Here is a 16,798-nt window from a genome sequence, read left to right as displayed (position 1 = left end):
CTGCCTTTTGCTGTGTCTCTTACTGCACATTTGCAGCCCATCGGCTTACTCCTTCCTTCGAGAAAATGATGTTCTACCGCTTCCTTGTGTCACAACAGTGCGAAAGTGGTTAACCCTTTGAGGGTCGAATTATTTTGAAGAAAACTTTTCCAGGTGGTCAAATTACTTTATTGCGGATCTTGAATCTACAAAATGTACATAATCGAGAATAAATAGTAAAAAAAAGTTAGGAACAGTACTTTGGTGACAGCATCACTCACAACTGGAAAATGTTCAATAGAATAGAATAGCAATGGTGATAAGCAAGCTAAGAGCAGCACCAATAAAGATAGAAATCAATTTTCGCCGCCTCTGCAAAACAGTGCCCACAAAGAGAAAACACGTTTCGCGCGACTCCGTTGCGATTCCACGGCGGAATCGAAACCGCGTAGGCGCGTTGCCACAGAGGGCGAGAATGTCTCGCGAGCAACGGTGATAAGCAAGCTAAGAGCAGCGCCAATAAAGATAGAAATCAACTTCGGCAGCCCCTGCAAGATAGTGCTGACAAAAAGAAAACTCAAATTTCGCGCGACTCCGTTGCGATCACGCGGCGAAACCAAAACTACAAAAGGGGTGTTGCCGCAGTCTGTGCCGCCGCGCTAAAGCTAGACATAAGTTCTGCTTATCTCCGTAAGAAGGCAGCACAAAATTCAAACACTTCTTGTAAGTCCTAAGAGGTGGCAGCACCTCCCAGTGAACACGCATTGTTCTTTTGGCGCAAAATTTCAAACGGAAGATCGAAACCGTACCCGTATGGCAAAGACCTTGCGGGACAGAAAACCGCCGCCGTACATATATGGCAAAACCCTTCAAAGGGTTAAGTTTGGTGAGAGTGAAGTGCGGATTTGACACGTGATTTTTTGCCGCATTTAAGAAAAAAATGGCAACCAAAGACGAGTTCCAGCAACATGGGATTTTGGTGTTCGATGGAATGCAGGTGAGAAAGGAGATGAGAGTGCACTCAAAGTCAATGACTTATTGTGGATTCAGCGATTTTGGTGACAGTGCGTCGACCAGCGATGACCTCGCCGACCATGGACTGGTCTTCACTATTCGAGCATTTGGGGACTATTACTCACAAAGGAAAATGATAGGTGTAATGTTACGAGATCGGAAGAGGGTGGAGTGGGTGAGGGAACAAACGCGGGTTAATGACATCTTAGTCGAAATCAAGAGGAAGAAATGGGCTTGGGCAGCGCATGTAATGCGAAGGCAAGATAACCGCTGGTCCTTAAGGGTAACGGAATGGATTCCAAGAGAAAGCAAACGTAGCAGGGGACGGCAAAAAGTTAGGTGGGCGGATGAGATTAAGAAGTTTGCGGGGATACAGTGGCGGCAACTGACAAAGGACAGGGTTAATTGGAGAGGCATGGGAGAGGCCTTTGCCCTGCAGTGGGTGTAGTCAGGCTGATGATGATGATGACTCACAGCCAGTTGCTGTCTTTGCGAGCAAGGGTCCTACAAAAGGGACGAAACTTGCACAGCTCATACGAAAAGCGATATTTCTCCTGGAGGAAACAGGTGCGTTGGTCGATGGAATAGTGTGTGACGGAGCAGCTACTAATCGCCTAATGTGGAAAGAGTTTGGAGTGAGTGGAGCTCTTCGGCACACTAAGCACTTTACTGACCCTGTTGACAACAAACGCAGTGTTTTTGTTTTTTCCGATGTGCCTCACCTCCTCAAGCGTGTGCGGAACCGCTTGCATCGACAAAAGGTTTTGGTTGTCAATGGTGAACGGGTGCACTGGGTGCACTATGACAGATTGTTTGTTGAAGATTCCAAGCAACCCGATCTGGCACGTGTCTGTCCTAAAATACAGTAAAACCTCGCTTACCCGGATCTCGATAACTCGGAAATTCAGTTAACTCGGACACGCACCGCGGTCCCGGCAAAAATGTGTGTAGTTCAATGGGGTTAAACGCTTGTTAACTCGGCAGCATTTAGCCGCGTATCGGTTAACTCGGACAACCTCGGCGAGAGCTATCGAAACGTCCATACTCGGCGGCCCGAATGTTCAAACACCCCTAACCGACGACGAAGCTGGCGCAGCCAAGGAGAGCCACACAAATCGAAACAGGACGAGAAACGGCCGCAGTAGGCGAGAGATGTGATGATGATAGTGAGAGAGCGATCAGTGGCCAGGTGGCGCTAGCCACCACCCAGCGCACTGGTCGAGCATTCAGCCATCCAGCAACCACTAAAAGTTGCAAAGGACGACGGGACGGCTTGCTAGGCTTACTTTGTCACCGGATCTACGCGCATGCTGCTCAGCCCATTCGACCCACGCTACGCCTGCGCTGCAGCTGTGTTGTTTTGCGAGTGTGCGAAAAGCCGTGTTGTGTGCGGACTCATGCCCGTTGCGTTCGACATCTGGTGCGTGCTGTAACTGCCGCCACGTCTACGCTGACGCTGCAGCTGCTTTTTTTTTTAGTTGCGAGTGTGATAAGCCGCATTGCGCACGGACTGGTGCGTGCTGTCTCTGCCGTCATGCTTTGCTGTCTTTGCCTTCACGCTTTGCTGTTATGGCGGCCGCCCCCCCAGCGAAGCGGCAACAGCAGCCAGCCAATAATGACATCATATCGGAAGTGCTCGGTGTGGAGGAGAATGAGTGTTCTGATGATGAAAATCCAGATCAGCCGCCGCGACGTCGCACTGTGCGGGAGGCCGCCGACGCTCTCGCCGCTCTAGAGGAATTCTGCGTAGAATCCCGTGACAGTGAGCGTGCAAACCATCACCTGATGGGGTTGAGAAAGATCGTTGTAGCGCAGATTCCGGCGACGAAACAAACGAAAATAACGCAGTTTTTCAAGCAATAAAGGTATGTTCATGCTGCGTACATTTGTTTCTCGTTTTCTTGGTACATTCGATAATCCGGAATTCGGTCAACTCGGACATTTTTCCCAGTCCCGTGAGATCCGGGTTAACGAGGTTTTACTGTAGCATTTTCCCATATCAATCCAACGAACACTGAAAAAATGCGTGTTAAGCTGGCGACCCAGTTGATCGGCCGTAGTGTAGCAAAAGGGCTGGAGTTTTGTTCGAGGAGAGGCACGCAAGGTTTAGAAAACGTGAAAGGAACGATGGAGTTTACCATGAAACTCAATGACCTCTTTCTTTGCCGCCGCGGTGGCTCAGTCGTTATGGTGCTCGGCTGCTGACCGGGAAGACGCGGGTTCGATCCCGGCCGCGGCGGTTGAATTTCTTTGGAGGAGAAATTCTAGAGGCCCGTGTACTGTGCGATGTCGGTGCACGTTAAAGAACCCCAGGTGGTCGAAATTTCCGGAGCCCTCCACTACGGCGTCTCTCATAGCCTTAGTCGCTTTGGGACGTTAAACCCCATAAACCAAACCAAACCAATCAATGACCTCTTTGACGCCCTCAATCGAAACTGCCCGCAAGAAGGTATTACTGTAGGGAGCAAAGATCTGCGAGTTTTAGCTTCTTCATTGTATTGCCTAACAAGTGGGAGAAAGATGTGTTATCTGGAACGATTTCCCGTGCAAACTGCCTCACCGAGCAGACCGCAGAGGGACCGCAATTTTATCTGCACTGGAGCTGTCTCAGTATCTGCTTAAGGAATGTGGGTTCAGGTATGTCTTGGCGGGCAAGTTCAATCAGGACGTGCTTGAACGTTTCTTCGGAATTATTCGCCAGGCAGGTGGCCAAAATGACCACCCCTCTATGCCCACTTTCCTGCAATTGTATAACATGCTCTCGGCGTACAGTCTGCTCAAGCTGCCAAAGTTTGGCAATTGCGAAGTGCAAAGCGCCAGTAATGCATATGCACTAACACTGAATGATATTAAGCTTGCATTTAAGGCTAACACTGAAGAAAAGACACAGCTTTAACAGCTAAAACAAAAGCAGGATGGCTTAGTCAATGCGGAAGCTGAGTGTGAAGATGTTTTTGATCATGTATGTGCAGAGCCAGAGGTTATTGACTGTATAATTTATTACCTCGCTGGTTTTATGTGCCGAAAACTTACAAAAAGTACAACATGCTCAAAATGTAGAGAGTGCCTTATTGGAGAAGCTACTGCACAGTCTCTAAAAGAAAGTGCTCTAGTTCAGTGCAAAACTCGAGGTGAACTATTGCACCCGAGTAGGACCATCTTCCACCTACTGCAAGCAGCCGAGGCTGAATTTCAGAAGAATACTTTTCATAGAAATGTCTTATGAATTGACAGTAGAAAGCATGCTAGAAAGCTACCATTTTTCTTTTCCCTGTCCGGAACACAGAGAAGAAATTATGGCAGTCCTTCTGCATCACTATATAGCAATGCGAATGTGACAGGTCTGCAAGCAAAGAAAAGCTGATGCGAAAAACAAAACGCAGCAGCTGCGAAAGCTTGCTAAACTTGTTTAATACGTGATTTTTTACTTATCTGTGTTTTTTGTGTGCCAGATCTTTTTTTGTGAACTAAACAGATGATAGCATAATGTAGCCGGATCTGATGCAAACTTCTGATGCAAAATTTTACGCAAACCTGTAGAATCTGGCCTTTTTTTGTGATTGCAGATATGTGTGTGGAATAAATGGTGATGCAGCATTGTGTTTATTATTTTTTTTTCAAAGCATGAACGCAACATTCGGCGCTCGGAAGCTACGCAGAAATTCGTGCGTATAACAGCTGCAAGCGAAAACACGAGAAACTTGTTTCCGGACGCCAACTTCCAGAAGTGCCAACAGTGTTTTGCATAATCAAGCGCAACACTGCTCGCATTATAGCTTAATATGAGAACAGACTATTAGGAACACTTTCAGACATATCGCAGAGTAGGTGCTGTTACAGCCCGCATCAATTCGAAATTTCAGTGCGAGCGAACAGCTCTTATTGAGTGGCGTACGATTTTCACGACGAGCATTTAATACAAAGCGCCAGAAGAGGTTAGGTTTATTACGACTAAGACAGAATTGGCTCTCATAAAATAATGCAAGCAGCCAGCAGTGCGCGCGTTGACCCTGTCCGTGCTATACTCGAATCCACGCGAGTCTACCGCGCGTTTATGGGCGCTGCGCCGCTGCACCATCGAGGGCCCCTAGGGCCCCAAGTTTGGCGCGCCGCCTGCACTATGAGCAGTGCCGCGCTGGCAAGACTTGTTCGTACACCTAACCTATTCTAACACCATGCTTTGGACAACACCGGGTGACTCGATAAGCTGCCTTTCCCTTAACACATCTCTGGGGGTAGCTATGCTGCATAGACCTGCTGGTGTTATGGTGTGGCGTAGGGCGCGCAGACCAATGATGTCACGGATTTGTCATGGCATGGCGGCAGGCGCTTACCCAACCAACTAGAATATGCACTTTTTGTGTATTATGCAAGTTATGCCTGCATTGTCTCGCTGTTCACACACACAGTACATCGTACTGCCTTTGGCAATTGTGCGAAGTTTTTGATTCCTCTGAGTGCGTGCGATGGTAACGACAATACGGCAGAACCCCACCTTTTCTATGAAACTGGAAATTATGAAGAGAATTGAACGAGGTGCTAGGAAATACAGTTGACGACCGAAAATTCAGACGCCTGATTTTTCGGACATGCTTGCAGTGATGTGATAGCTGCGCCAATTGCGCCGATGTGCGCCAAAAGGCAAAACCTGCTACATCCTGCTACATTTTTGTTATTGTGCGCCAAAGCTGCGCCAAACGCGTATTTTCACTTTGATGTTACGCCTGATGTTGTCAGAGCAGTGCGAGGGGCACGCAAAAGGTACAGAGAACGTTTGGCAGCTGAAGAAGAGCAGGCTGCCAAACGGCAGCGTGCCAATGTGCCGAAGATGACACCAAGTGATGCTGACAAAACCCTCAAGCTGGAAGTAGAAACAGCAAAGAAAATGCTGGTGAATGCAGAGCTGCTCATCAACAATGGCATAAAGATGAAGAATTTTGGTGATATGGAAAGTGGGCAGGCCATGCTTGCTGAAGGAAAAACAAGGCTTTCAGCTGCTGTTGACAAAATGTCGCCTAAGGCAGCCAACTGGGCAGTATTTTGCAGTTAAAGACTGAATGATGTTGCTCACAGAAAAAAGGCACAGAATAGGTCCACTGCTTTTTGATAGGCCAAGAAGCCGAAAAGTTGTGCTGTCGTGTACATAATTATTATTCAGTTCGAAACGTTGATAGTGTTATTTCATTGTTTTTCTGTAAGCTTGTGATCTGCATTCTAGTCATTTTTAAATAAAAGTTCCAGTGAATTCCTTGTTGTCCATTTATAACTGCTGTCCTATAGGTGCTTGGCGGCTATAACACAGCGCTGATCTATACTTGGTCGCATAAAAATTTACATGACACTGAAGTTCTAAAATTAGTTATTTGGGCCAACATATGATGTTTCACAATTGCCTCTAATTTAATTAAATTATTGCCAAAACCACGATCTGATTATGAGGCACGCCGTAGTGGGGGACTCCAGAATTGGACCACCTGGGGTTCTTTAATATGCACCTAAATCTTAGTACACGGGTGTTTTTGCATTTTGCTCGCATCGAAATGCCCCTAACATCCTATTGAACAGCACCTTTTTGTTCCCAAAGGTTTCCTCCTTATTTTACTATTTTACTTCTCGCAAAGTCAATTTTTTCACTTGCAATGAGCCTTGAGCTGCTCCAAAAGCTTGTTTCCCTGCTCCAAAATTCCCATTTGGCTGCTCCAAAAAGCTGCTCCAAAATGGCTTCAGCCAATCACATCACTGTGCTTGCTTATTCGGTCTTTTTCGAGGGCACCGCGACATGGCCCATAGAGTCAATGTGTAAGAGTGCTTGAAATTTCGGACGCACTGCAGCTGACCACTCGATTTTTTGGACCTCATTCACACTCGCTGCCAATACCAAAGCCGCCATATATGTACAGTGGAACCTCATTAATTCAAACTGCAGGAGAGATCGAAAACTTGATCAGACAAAATGAAATTCAAGCTTAAAGGGAGCCTCTTAACTTGCGATGCTGAAATTCTGCGCGAGTCAGCACAATGCGCCCGCGTGGTTTCGAATTCATACTGTTCTTGAACGTCTTCCGCCGCACGAACTTGAACCGTAGTCTGAATTCACGGAACTCATCTGTGCCGAGTCTTTCATCCCAATTACGGAAAGAGGTGGCAGCGAAGCGCGTGGGAGGCGTACGGCCTCACGGGGACGGTGAGCACGGGAGGAAACGGTGGTGCATTTCAGAGCAAGGTCAGCGTACCCGCAAATGCACCACAACGCGACTCTTCTATTGTAAAACCGTAAACAACTGGCGTTTCGATAACAGGCAAAACGCCTCATTGTACGCAAGCCACCACAGAGTGCATATCACTGGATACAATGCCGATTTTGGCCCTAGTCGCTAGGCCAACGCCGACGGAGCTCTTGCTTCAGCCGTTTCTCAGGCTCTTATTGTTTCTCCATCTTCGTGTTCTAGTTCCGGGCCCATTGTACAGCGGGCGCAGCGCAGTTCCCGCAGTGGTTGTTCGCTTTCCCGCTTAGACTTTGTCCCAAGTCGTGCATACATCGGCGACATGCTGAGGGCAGCACAGCCAGGCCGAGCTCGCGAAAGTGGTCGCTGCCCGTCGTCCATGCACATGTTGCGTGGCGAAATAGAGTCATGAGGAACTTTAGAATGTATGCAATACAACTGACGACTTCCTCCGTCATATTGGTGATAAGTTCGTGATTTTTTCGGTGAAATTTGATTTTGCATTCATTTTTGCGGTCCCTAGAGAGTCCGAAAAATCGGTCGTCGACTGTACGAAGTCGCCGCTGCATACAAGAGTCCAAGAGGCACACTGAGCACCATTTTGAAGGACGAGGCTGACGTTCGGGATAAAGCAGAGAAGGGACCCTACACTCACGGCACCAAATGCGTACGCACAGCTGCGTGTGAAGATTTTGAGGCAGCAGCGTACAAATGGTTCCTCGATGTCTGCCTCACCGTAGACAACGGCTGTGCCCACCGCTGCACTGCTAGTTTCAGAAACATGGCACGTCAGTTCCTGCCGTTGAATGCTATGTCGGTGCTTCAGCCCTTAGACTGGGGGGGTTAATCCGCGTGGTGAAGGTTAGTTGTAGGAAACATGATTGAATGGCTCCTGTAGAATCTAAAGACTGGAAGTGTCTTACAAGTGGACAAACCTCTTAGGTGCCTTGTCTATGCTGAGTGGGTCATAGAATGCTGTAAAAAAACTATACAGAACTGCTTCTGGCATCCTGGTCTCTGCTCTGCCAGAGAAGATGGAGGAAATTCTTTATAAGGTGAGTTCAACAAAGCTGCGGCTGATGAATTTGCAGATCCAGTTGTCTGAATTTCCTGGTGCTACGAAAACATCATTGCCAAAGTTGCAGATAACCAGAACACCACCGATGCAAATTGTGACGAGGTCTTAGAACTAGTGCTCGTGTGCTCCGTGCACTCGTCATGGTTCGTCAATATTGCGCGTCAATAGAAGGCTGTGGTGTCAGCTGTTCAGAGTCCATCACTAGCATTAAAAGACGTTTTCTCCATGGTAATGAACATGAAGAAACATAGTAAATTCATGACTATTTCGCTCAGTAATCTATATGGAGTAAATGGCTATCATGGAAATACTACCATTATTTTCCATCTCAGTACGTTTGTATCTTATTAAATTTACTGCTACTTTACATCAAATTACATGGAACTCATGCAGTTTTTTTTGCAGGTTTGATATATGCAGGTTTGACTGTAGTTCTAGGTGCAGCCATTAACTTTTTCCTGGTTCATATCTACTGCCAAGTGTAGCCCCATTTGGAAGTGTCTCAGAATTTAAATTACATCTTGGTGAGGAATTCAACTGCAGGAATTAGCATTGGAAATTGGACTCATTACGGTGTGCTCACATTGGTAAGTTGTGGTGGTTGCACTACCTGCCTACGATTGCCGATGACCAACAGTACGTATTGGGCTGGTGACCTGAGATGGGCAAATGCACCGTGTATCCAAATGCAATGTGATATGCAATCACCCTCAGCTCACTGACAAAATGTACCTCACGGGCTCCATTGAGTTTGGAACATTACATGATTGGTAGGGGGTGGGAAGTAAACGCGAGAACAATAAGTAGAAATATGTGAGCAAAATAATGGAACTGGTAAAACTGATACAGTAGTGGTCATCATCAAAAATATGATACGAAATTTGACATTCATAATCGTCTTTACCGTCGCTTTGGGACGTTAAACCCCATAAAACCAAACCTAATCGTCTTTACCGAATAGTTAAAAAGAAATGCAGAAAAATGTAATCCAATACTAGATCACAATAGGGGATATTCAAAATTCTGCAAGTGCGCTTTCCCGCATAACAATGTTGTCCCAAACAAGATGGCTGACCATGCGTTTCCTGCTGAAACAGAGCAAGAAAGACTGGTTTTTTGTTTGATTCTTCCAAAATACGCTTCTTACATTCTATCCACACCTTTAGCGCCTGTCCTGTAGCCCACGTAGTTCCTTTATAGCGAAGTCGGCCATCTTGTTTGGGGCAACATAGTTATGTGGGAAAGCGCACTTGCGGAATTTTGAATATCCCCTATTAGGGAAAGATATCAATGATTGCTTTCAGAGAAGTGGCTGAGTCACTTATTTCAGTAAAATGGTCTGAAAGAGAGTGGTGGGAGTGCTAGCAGCTAACACGATCATACCCCCTTTCTGCTTTGTTTCTTAGGGCAGCCGCCACATGTTGAAAAAAATGTGGTTCAGGACTATCTGTTATATGCTCCCATGTTCCCTCTTATATCGTTCACAGTACTACAGTCGTTCACACACCTGACTCTACAGCGCTTGAACAGCACACCGCGGAGTACACACGCGTTGCGACAGGCCACTACGTGTGCGTGGCTTTGTTATACAGTGTTTCTGTGTTTTAAATATGCGCAGTCATCGCTCGCGCACAATGTTAATTCTAACAGTGCCTGGACACATGCTCACGAGCGGCACAAACTTGCTCACCTTTCTTTATGTTTTTGTAAATATCGTAAATGGCATATAAACCCTGCCCTTGTTCTTTCTCACTATCGCTCCCCTGTGTACTTCTCTTTGCTATCCTCTCCGTGTCCCTTTATTTCCACCGCCTGCAGCTTGGGTGCTTAAGATATTAGATATTTTGCGTAACGCGCAAAAAACGCGTATTCTGGTTGGCTGGGCAAGCGACTGCTGCCTACGTCATGAAAAATCTGTGTCATCATTGGTCTGCGCGCACTACGCCACGCCATAACACCCGCAGGTCTATGCGGGACAGCTACCCCCGGAGACGTATTAAGGAGGGATGAGGGGATTGAAAACAACTTTTCTATTTTTCAACTTGGAGTGATGAAATTTGGCAGACTGGCTTAAAACAGCATCAAACAATCAGATATAAAGTTTCACAATGACAGCTTCAGTGGGTTACCTTTTGTCATTGTTTATATGTTGTCCCCATGCTGCTTGCTTGTGGAAAGCCTAGCATGACAAAAAAAAAACAGACTACAGGTCTGTAAATGCTTTTAATATTTACTAAGAAGTGTGGTGTAAGTCAAGACTCTCTTAATTTTTTTTTTAATTTCTCTGCTTTTTTTTTATGAAGGACACAATATGCACCTTCTTTTATGTTTAGAATGTATCATGCTCCAATTACCATGTAATAAAAACATGTGAGCCTAAATGGTAAATCTGAGACTGTCTTGACGCAGACCGCATTTCAGTGATCACAACAAAACAAGCGGGGTAAAAATCCATGCACCCATTGCTGTGCTACGCTTTCCTTGAGCAAGGTATTAAGCTCAAAACAAACTTTCGAGAAAACAAGCCTGAAAGTTCTAAGCTAGCACACACTGTCTATGTGTAGATGCCGACAAATATATTTATTTGGAGCACTTAAAGTTTACTTTTGGGTGAAATATTTCAGTACAACCTAGAAACCATGTTAGAGATGCCAAAAAGTGTACTTTTCAGAAATCGACTTTTTTCGTGATTTTTGCGATCTGACCCCACATCCCCCTTAAGGGAATGCCAGCTTATCGAGTCACCCGGTGTGGCCCGAAGTTCGATCTATCGGATGTGACAGCTTGTGTACGATCTAGCCATACATTTTCCTATATATTCAGATTGTAGCTTTACGGTGCTTCGTGTGTCGCACTGGCATGAAGCTTTCCAGGCGTTTGTTTCCGCAGTCCTACGCAGTGAACAAATGTCTCCCTGTTTGCCATTGATGTGCAGGACATGAAGGCACTGCTGTCCTGGGCGGCCCAGCCAGAGCAGCAGCAGGGTGCGGACTGCCTAGTGGTGATCCTTATGTCGCACGGGAAGAGGGACCTGATTGATGGCTCTGACGGTGAGCAGCTGCACCTAGTCGATGACGTCTACGCCCTGTTCAATAACGACAACTGCCCTGCCCTCCAAGGGAAACCGAAGCTGTTCTTCATCCAGGCATGCCGAGGAGGTACGTGCTCTTGGTGTCATTCTTGGTGCTCCTGCACTGCTCCAATGATGTTTTTGCCCATTCGCACGGTGGGAATGCTGCGCCAGTTGCGCTAATCTGCGCCATTTCACTAAACCTGCTCTGCAAGCTGATACAAATTGGTGGTCTTTGATAACATGGTTCAGTGGCTGCGCCAAAAGGTGGAAAGATAGAGTACGCAGAGGAAACTTAGAGGGGACACTGAAGCTCCGCCTTGAGGGGATGACGCGAGAGCGTAATGGGAACTGCGCGAGACTGAAGTTGCAGTCGTAGTTTGTGCGGCACATCGTTCTCGACAAACCCGCTGCCACGGATGCCAGCATAGCGTCCGCGCCGAACGAACGGGCAGCAAGCCACAAGCTTCATGGTGAACATGCCTTAGATGTACGCTGCGTTGTTCGCCGCTCACTGAGTTATTCCTGCTTCCCCGCACAGCCCCACTGCGCCTGAACAAAACGAGCGGGAGGCGCTGCTGTCGCGCGCTGTCTGTTGGGGCAGTGGCGTACATTGCGAGGAGGGAGTGGTTTTAGTGGGCGCCACCTGATGGTGCTACGTGCGTGCCAAGCGATGAGGAAAGGTAGCGGAAACGTACTTTGCTACTCGCTTAACTGCGACTTCTGTAATTTCTATGCTCGTAATTACTAATATACACCGCAGTACATGTCTCTAAAGCACCGTTCTAAGGCAACACAGTATTCACTAGACGCCCCTTTGTTCATTCCAAACCATCGAGCTGGCGTGGCGGAGCGGTTAGCGTGCTCGTCTCGCACTCCGGAGGCCCTAGTTCGTTTCCCTCGCTCGACCAGTTTCCTACTCGGTTTTATTTATTAATGCTGCTGGGATTTTTCACTCATGGCCAATGCCGCCAACGCTGGCTTTTCTAGCAACCAAGAGCCACGGTGAACACGAAGAGGTTCAGGCTACCGCCTATTGTGCAAAGGCATGCCTCAGGTTCTGTCTCCCGGTGTGTACTGAGAAAGATGACCAACAAATCCATCTTGTTTCACTGTCTAGCTTTTTACTGCCTGTACTGTTAGTACACAGTGTGAGCACGTAATTGCACATCTGCTTCAGCGGCGCTGCCAACACTGTCCCAAAGTGACATGAGGAATGCACATGCTGAGAAAAAATTGCTATCCAGAGGCTGAAGTAGTGCTAAACTTGGGTCCTGTAGATTTATCAGGTCTTCGAGCTGCGACATCACGTGTCCCAAAATTTAATGTAAGACCACAAGAAGAGTTTCGATATTTGTGCTCGCTGGAACAGCGCTGCCAACATCCAAGCTTCCGGTTTGTTTGTACAGTAGAGCCACATTAATTCAAACTTGCAACTTAAAAAGTTGGTTCTTATAAATAATGCTCCTAAATAAATTGAGCCACATCCAAATACGGAGTGGCATTCTCCGTGGGTCGGCGAACGCAGTCGGGTCACACATGCACATGTGATCTCGAGCTTGTGTTGTTGGGTAAGTAAAATTGCGGAAAAAACTTATTATTCGGGAAAACATATGATCCAAACCGCTCAGTTTTGAAAAACTGAACTGTTGAGTGAGGTGCAAAGACATTTATTGACAATTTCACTGCATAAAAATGTTGGTCAGCATTTCTTGGAACAAGGTCTACACAGATCCTCTTCTAATGCTTGCACAATTTAGTCCGCGTTCCTGCTGTCTTAAGCGAAGAAGGAACTTCGTAACGCATCCAGTCTGTCATCGGCAGTGACAAAAGTAACCAAAATCTCATCATTTTCGGATATTTCGCCCCCTTTGCACATAAGTACCGCGGGAAAGCCACCATGGCGGCTGATTGTCACAGCATTTCTGCTTTTAAGCTGCATTTCCCATGCCCGCACCCTTGCCCTTATGCACCGCGAAAAAACAGCGTTTCTCCTCTTCATGTCGCGTCCCCGCAAAAACAGCTCTCTCGATTGCTAGTTTTAATTTTTATTGTTTGTGGTGGTGGTGGTGGTGGTGGTGGTGGTGGTGCTTCACCTCCTTGCACTTAGGCATTGCAGAGAAGCCACCATAGCGGGTGACTGCCGCTGCATTGTTCAAGTTGCGTTCCCTCATGTTCGGTCCACTTGTATAATAAGGGAGTAATTACTCATCGGCATCCACCCGAGCGCAGCCATACGACTACAAAGGAAAGTCATGCAACTTGTACAGAAACTTCGTCCTGGTCCAAGAATCGAACCCGGGACCACCACTTCACCAGAGCAGTCGCTCTACCAACTCAGCTAACCTGGAAAGTTAGCATATGGTAGGGCGAAAGCGAAGTGATCAATAACTCAAAGTGGGAACAGTGTTAGTTCCCACATGTTTGCACATATGTGGTTGGTCAGTAAAAACATATCGTATATACTCGCGTAATGATCCTACTTTTTTTCCCGAAAGATTGACTTCAAGTTGGGGGGGGGTTCATCATGCGGGAAAAATTTTTTTTCGAAATTTTTCGGGCGATTAAATTTCATACCACAACATGGATAAAAAATGCAATCTCAGCCTTACCTCTATAGAAAAACCACGGATCTGATGTGAATAAAAAATTTATTTCACACACCGCTTGGCTCTGTCTCGCATTATCACTGAGCCTCGCTCTCCGAGTCGAGGATTTCGCTTGCGTCGCTCGCAACTTCGTCGGCGTCGGCGTCATTGTCCCACAGCGCGTCATCTTCTGTGCCGTCCAAGCAGTTTGAGATTCCAGCTTTCTTGAAGCTGCGGACGATCACCTCGGGGGTAATTAAATTTCACGCTTCCAAAATCCATCGGCAAAGCATGTCAGTGGTTGGCCTTCGTATCTTACCAGTCAGTGTCAGGTCGTGGTTGCCCGCTGCCATCCACTCAGCGTACAGCCGCCGCACGTCATCCTTAAATGGTTTGTTGACAGAGACGTCAAGTGGCTGCAGCACTGAGGTTAAGCCATTCGAAATTACGGCGATGTCTGTTCGCAGCTCGCGCATTCGGCGCCGGACGTCTTTGTCTAGGTGGCCTCGAAAACTATCTAAGACAAGGAGCGGCAGCAGAAGAAGGGCCCCTGGTCGCCGTCCCCAGACTGTCTTTAGCCAGTCGACCATCAGTTGTGCCGACATCCACCCTTTTTCTTGGGCACGAATGTGAATCCCAGCCGGAAAGGTGCCTTTTGGAAGAGTTTTCCTCTTAAATGTAACGAACGGTGGCAGTTTCCTGCCATCCGCCGTTACAGCGAGCATTACGATGCACGGCTGTTTCTCGGCGCCCGTTGTCCTCACGTGCACGCTTCTTGCACCTTTCAGGTCCACAGTGCTGTTCCGTGGCATATCAAAGTTTATCACCGTTTGGTCGGCACTCCCAATCTGTGAGAGCAGGAACTTCTTCTCCTCCCGGATACGTATCACAAAGCGATGAAAGTCGCGCACTTTGTCCTCACAGCCCATCGGCAGCCGCTGACATAGCGTGGTACGCCTTCTCAGGCATAGCCCGTTCCGACGCATAAAACGAGTTGTCCAACCACTGCTGGCTTTAAATTCGAGAATAGGAATGCTGTGACTCCTTGCAGTGGCCCACACGTGGTTCTGAATGAGCTCGTGAGATACAGCGCATCCTTCGTTGCGCAGCCTCTTCACGTAGTTCAGCACTTCTTCCTCCACGTGAGGGAACTTCCCTTGTTTAGGCCCTCGAAATGCACGCCAATCTTTTCCGGTAGCCCTCAGTTCGTTCTCTTGTTTACGCCAGTAGCGCACACGCACCGGGTTCACGTTGAAGAGTCGCCCTGCTGCGCGGTTGCCATACTCCAAGGCATGCTCCACGACTTTTATCTTGAAACCTGCCGTGTAGCTGGCGTAACGACCCGTCACCACAACGCACAAGTCAAAGCACACAGACCACTCACACGCAGCTCCAGCAATATGGCGGGTGGCTGACGTCCAAATGCGTTGTCTTTACATCGTTTTGCTGCTGCTGCGCACAAACGGCGCTATGAGCAAGGTTTTGTTTTGCGTTTGACAGATGGCGCTAACAACCAAATCATCATCATCCTCGGCAAAAGCGCAGTCGCCATGTTTCGTTTCCTCGTCACCTGCGCTCATGTCTCCGGCGTTTCTCTCGCGTTAGACAATAATAATCATGTGGTTATGGGAAAGGAAAGATGCGGCAATTGCCACTCGCACTAGGAGCTCACCCGAGCTGCGCTGTGAGCGAAGGGTAGAAGAGCCGTAGTGAAGGGCTCCAGAATACTGAGCTACCCCGCCGGCGTATCTCGCATTAAAAGAAACTGGCTGCATCACATCACGATCTGTTGACTTTGTTATCGTCAGCAGTGCCGGCCAATCGTGCCGAGATAACGCGAACATGCTGCAATATGGGCCTGAAGATCGGCACGTAGCTTTTACATGAGAAAGAAAAAAATCTCATTTTTCGAGGCGAAAGGTAGGGCGGGGAGATTCATTATGCGAGTGGGTTCATTACGTGAGTATATACGGTATTATACCACCACAGTTTGTTGAAATTATAAACGTAGTAGCCGGGAAATCGTAGTCTGCACAAATCTCCTCGCGGTTAAAATGTGCCTCTTAGTCATGTGTGCTCAATGATGTTGACAAATAGCGTTTCGTATTTACATCTGCACTGCTGATTAGATAAAATGATATTTTATCAGCTCAGTGCCTGGTGTCAGCTGCACTGTCATGGGCTTGCATGCATCTCACTACAGCGTGAAAAGTTGCTATTCCCCTTTTCACTGTTTATTGCTGGTACCTGGAAATCCATGCAAAAATGCTTAGTGATACTTTTGTTTCATTCTAGTGGATGCGTCCATATAACAGCCATTCTAAGGTACGTTCTTGCAGCAAAACTCTGACAACAATGTCTGAGTAAGTCGGCAAACCGCTTGCGCAATGCGACAAACAACGTTGGTCAGTGTGCACTGATCTTTCTTAGACCAGTTAATAGTGGCGGTGACTTAACGAACAGTTTTTATTTCATGCACACCTCACATCTTGCTGAACTTGTTGATACAATATACACCGCACCACGTCCTGATTTGCGGGATGGAGTGTGTGCACACTCTTCCCGTTGCCCCTTTTCTACCAACAGCAGCCCCTTTGTGCATAAGCCTCAGAGCTGAGCCACACTACTAACTCATCATGGTCGCTGCGGTGGCTCAGTGGTTATGGTGCTCGGCTGCTGACCCGAAAGACGCGGGTTCGATCCCGGCCGCGGCGGCTGGAATTTCTTTGGAGGAGAAATTCTAGAGGCCCGTGTACTGTGCGATGTCAGTGCACGTTAAAGAACCCCAGGTGGTCGAAATTTCCGGAGCCCTCCACTACGGCGTCTCTCATAGCCTTAGTCGCTT

The 16,798-nt window shown here is 47.5% G+C and overlaps 1 protein-coding gene across 3 annotated transcripts in view; it reads left to right on the top strand.

The window, feature by feature from the left end:
- Positions 1-16,798, top strand: part of LOC149362812 (caspase-7-like) — a 52,557-nt gene that overhangs the window by 30,843 nt on the left and 4,916 nt on the right. For all 3 annotated transcript variants that reach the window (XM_089573253.1, XM_089573251.1, XM_089573252.1), the window contains exon 5: positions 11,231-11,453. In XM_089573253.1, coding sequence (XP_089429379.1) covers positions 11,231-11,453 — 223 coding nt within the window. The remainder of the gene's footprint in view (positions 1-11,230; positions 11,454-16,798) is intronic.

Source organism: Amblyomma mixtum, chromosome 2 (genome assembly GCF_055824585.1).
Source record: "Amblyomma mixtum isolate Tamu chromosome 2, ASM5582458v1, whole genome shotgun sequence".
Classification (NCBI taxonomy): Eukaryota; Metazoa; Arthropoda; class Arachnida; order Ixodida; family Ixodidae; genus Amblyomma; species Amblyomma mixtum.
Note: the sequence above shows the minus strand (reverse complement) of the source record. Positions and strands in the feature narration are given on the sequence as shown.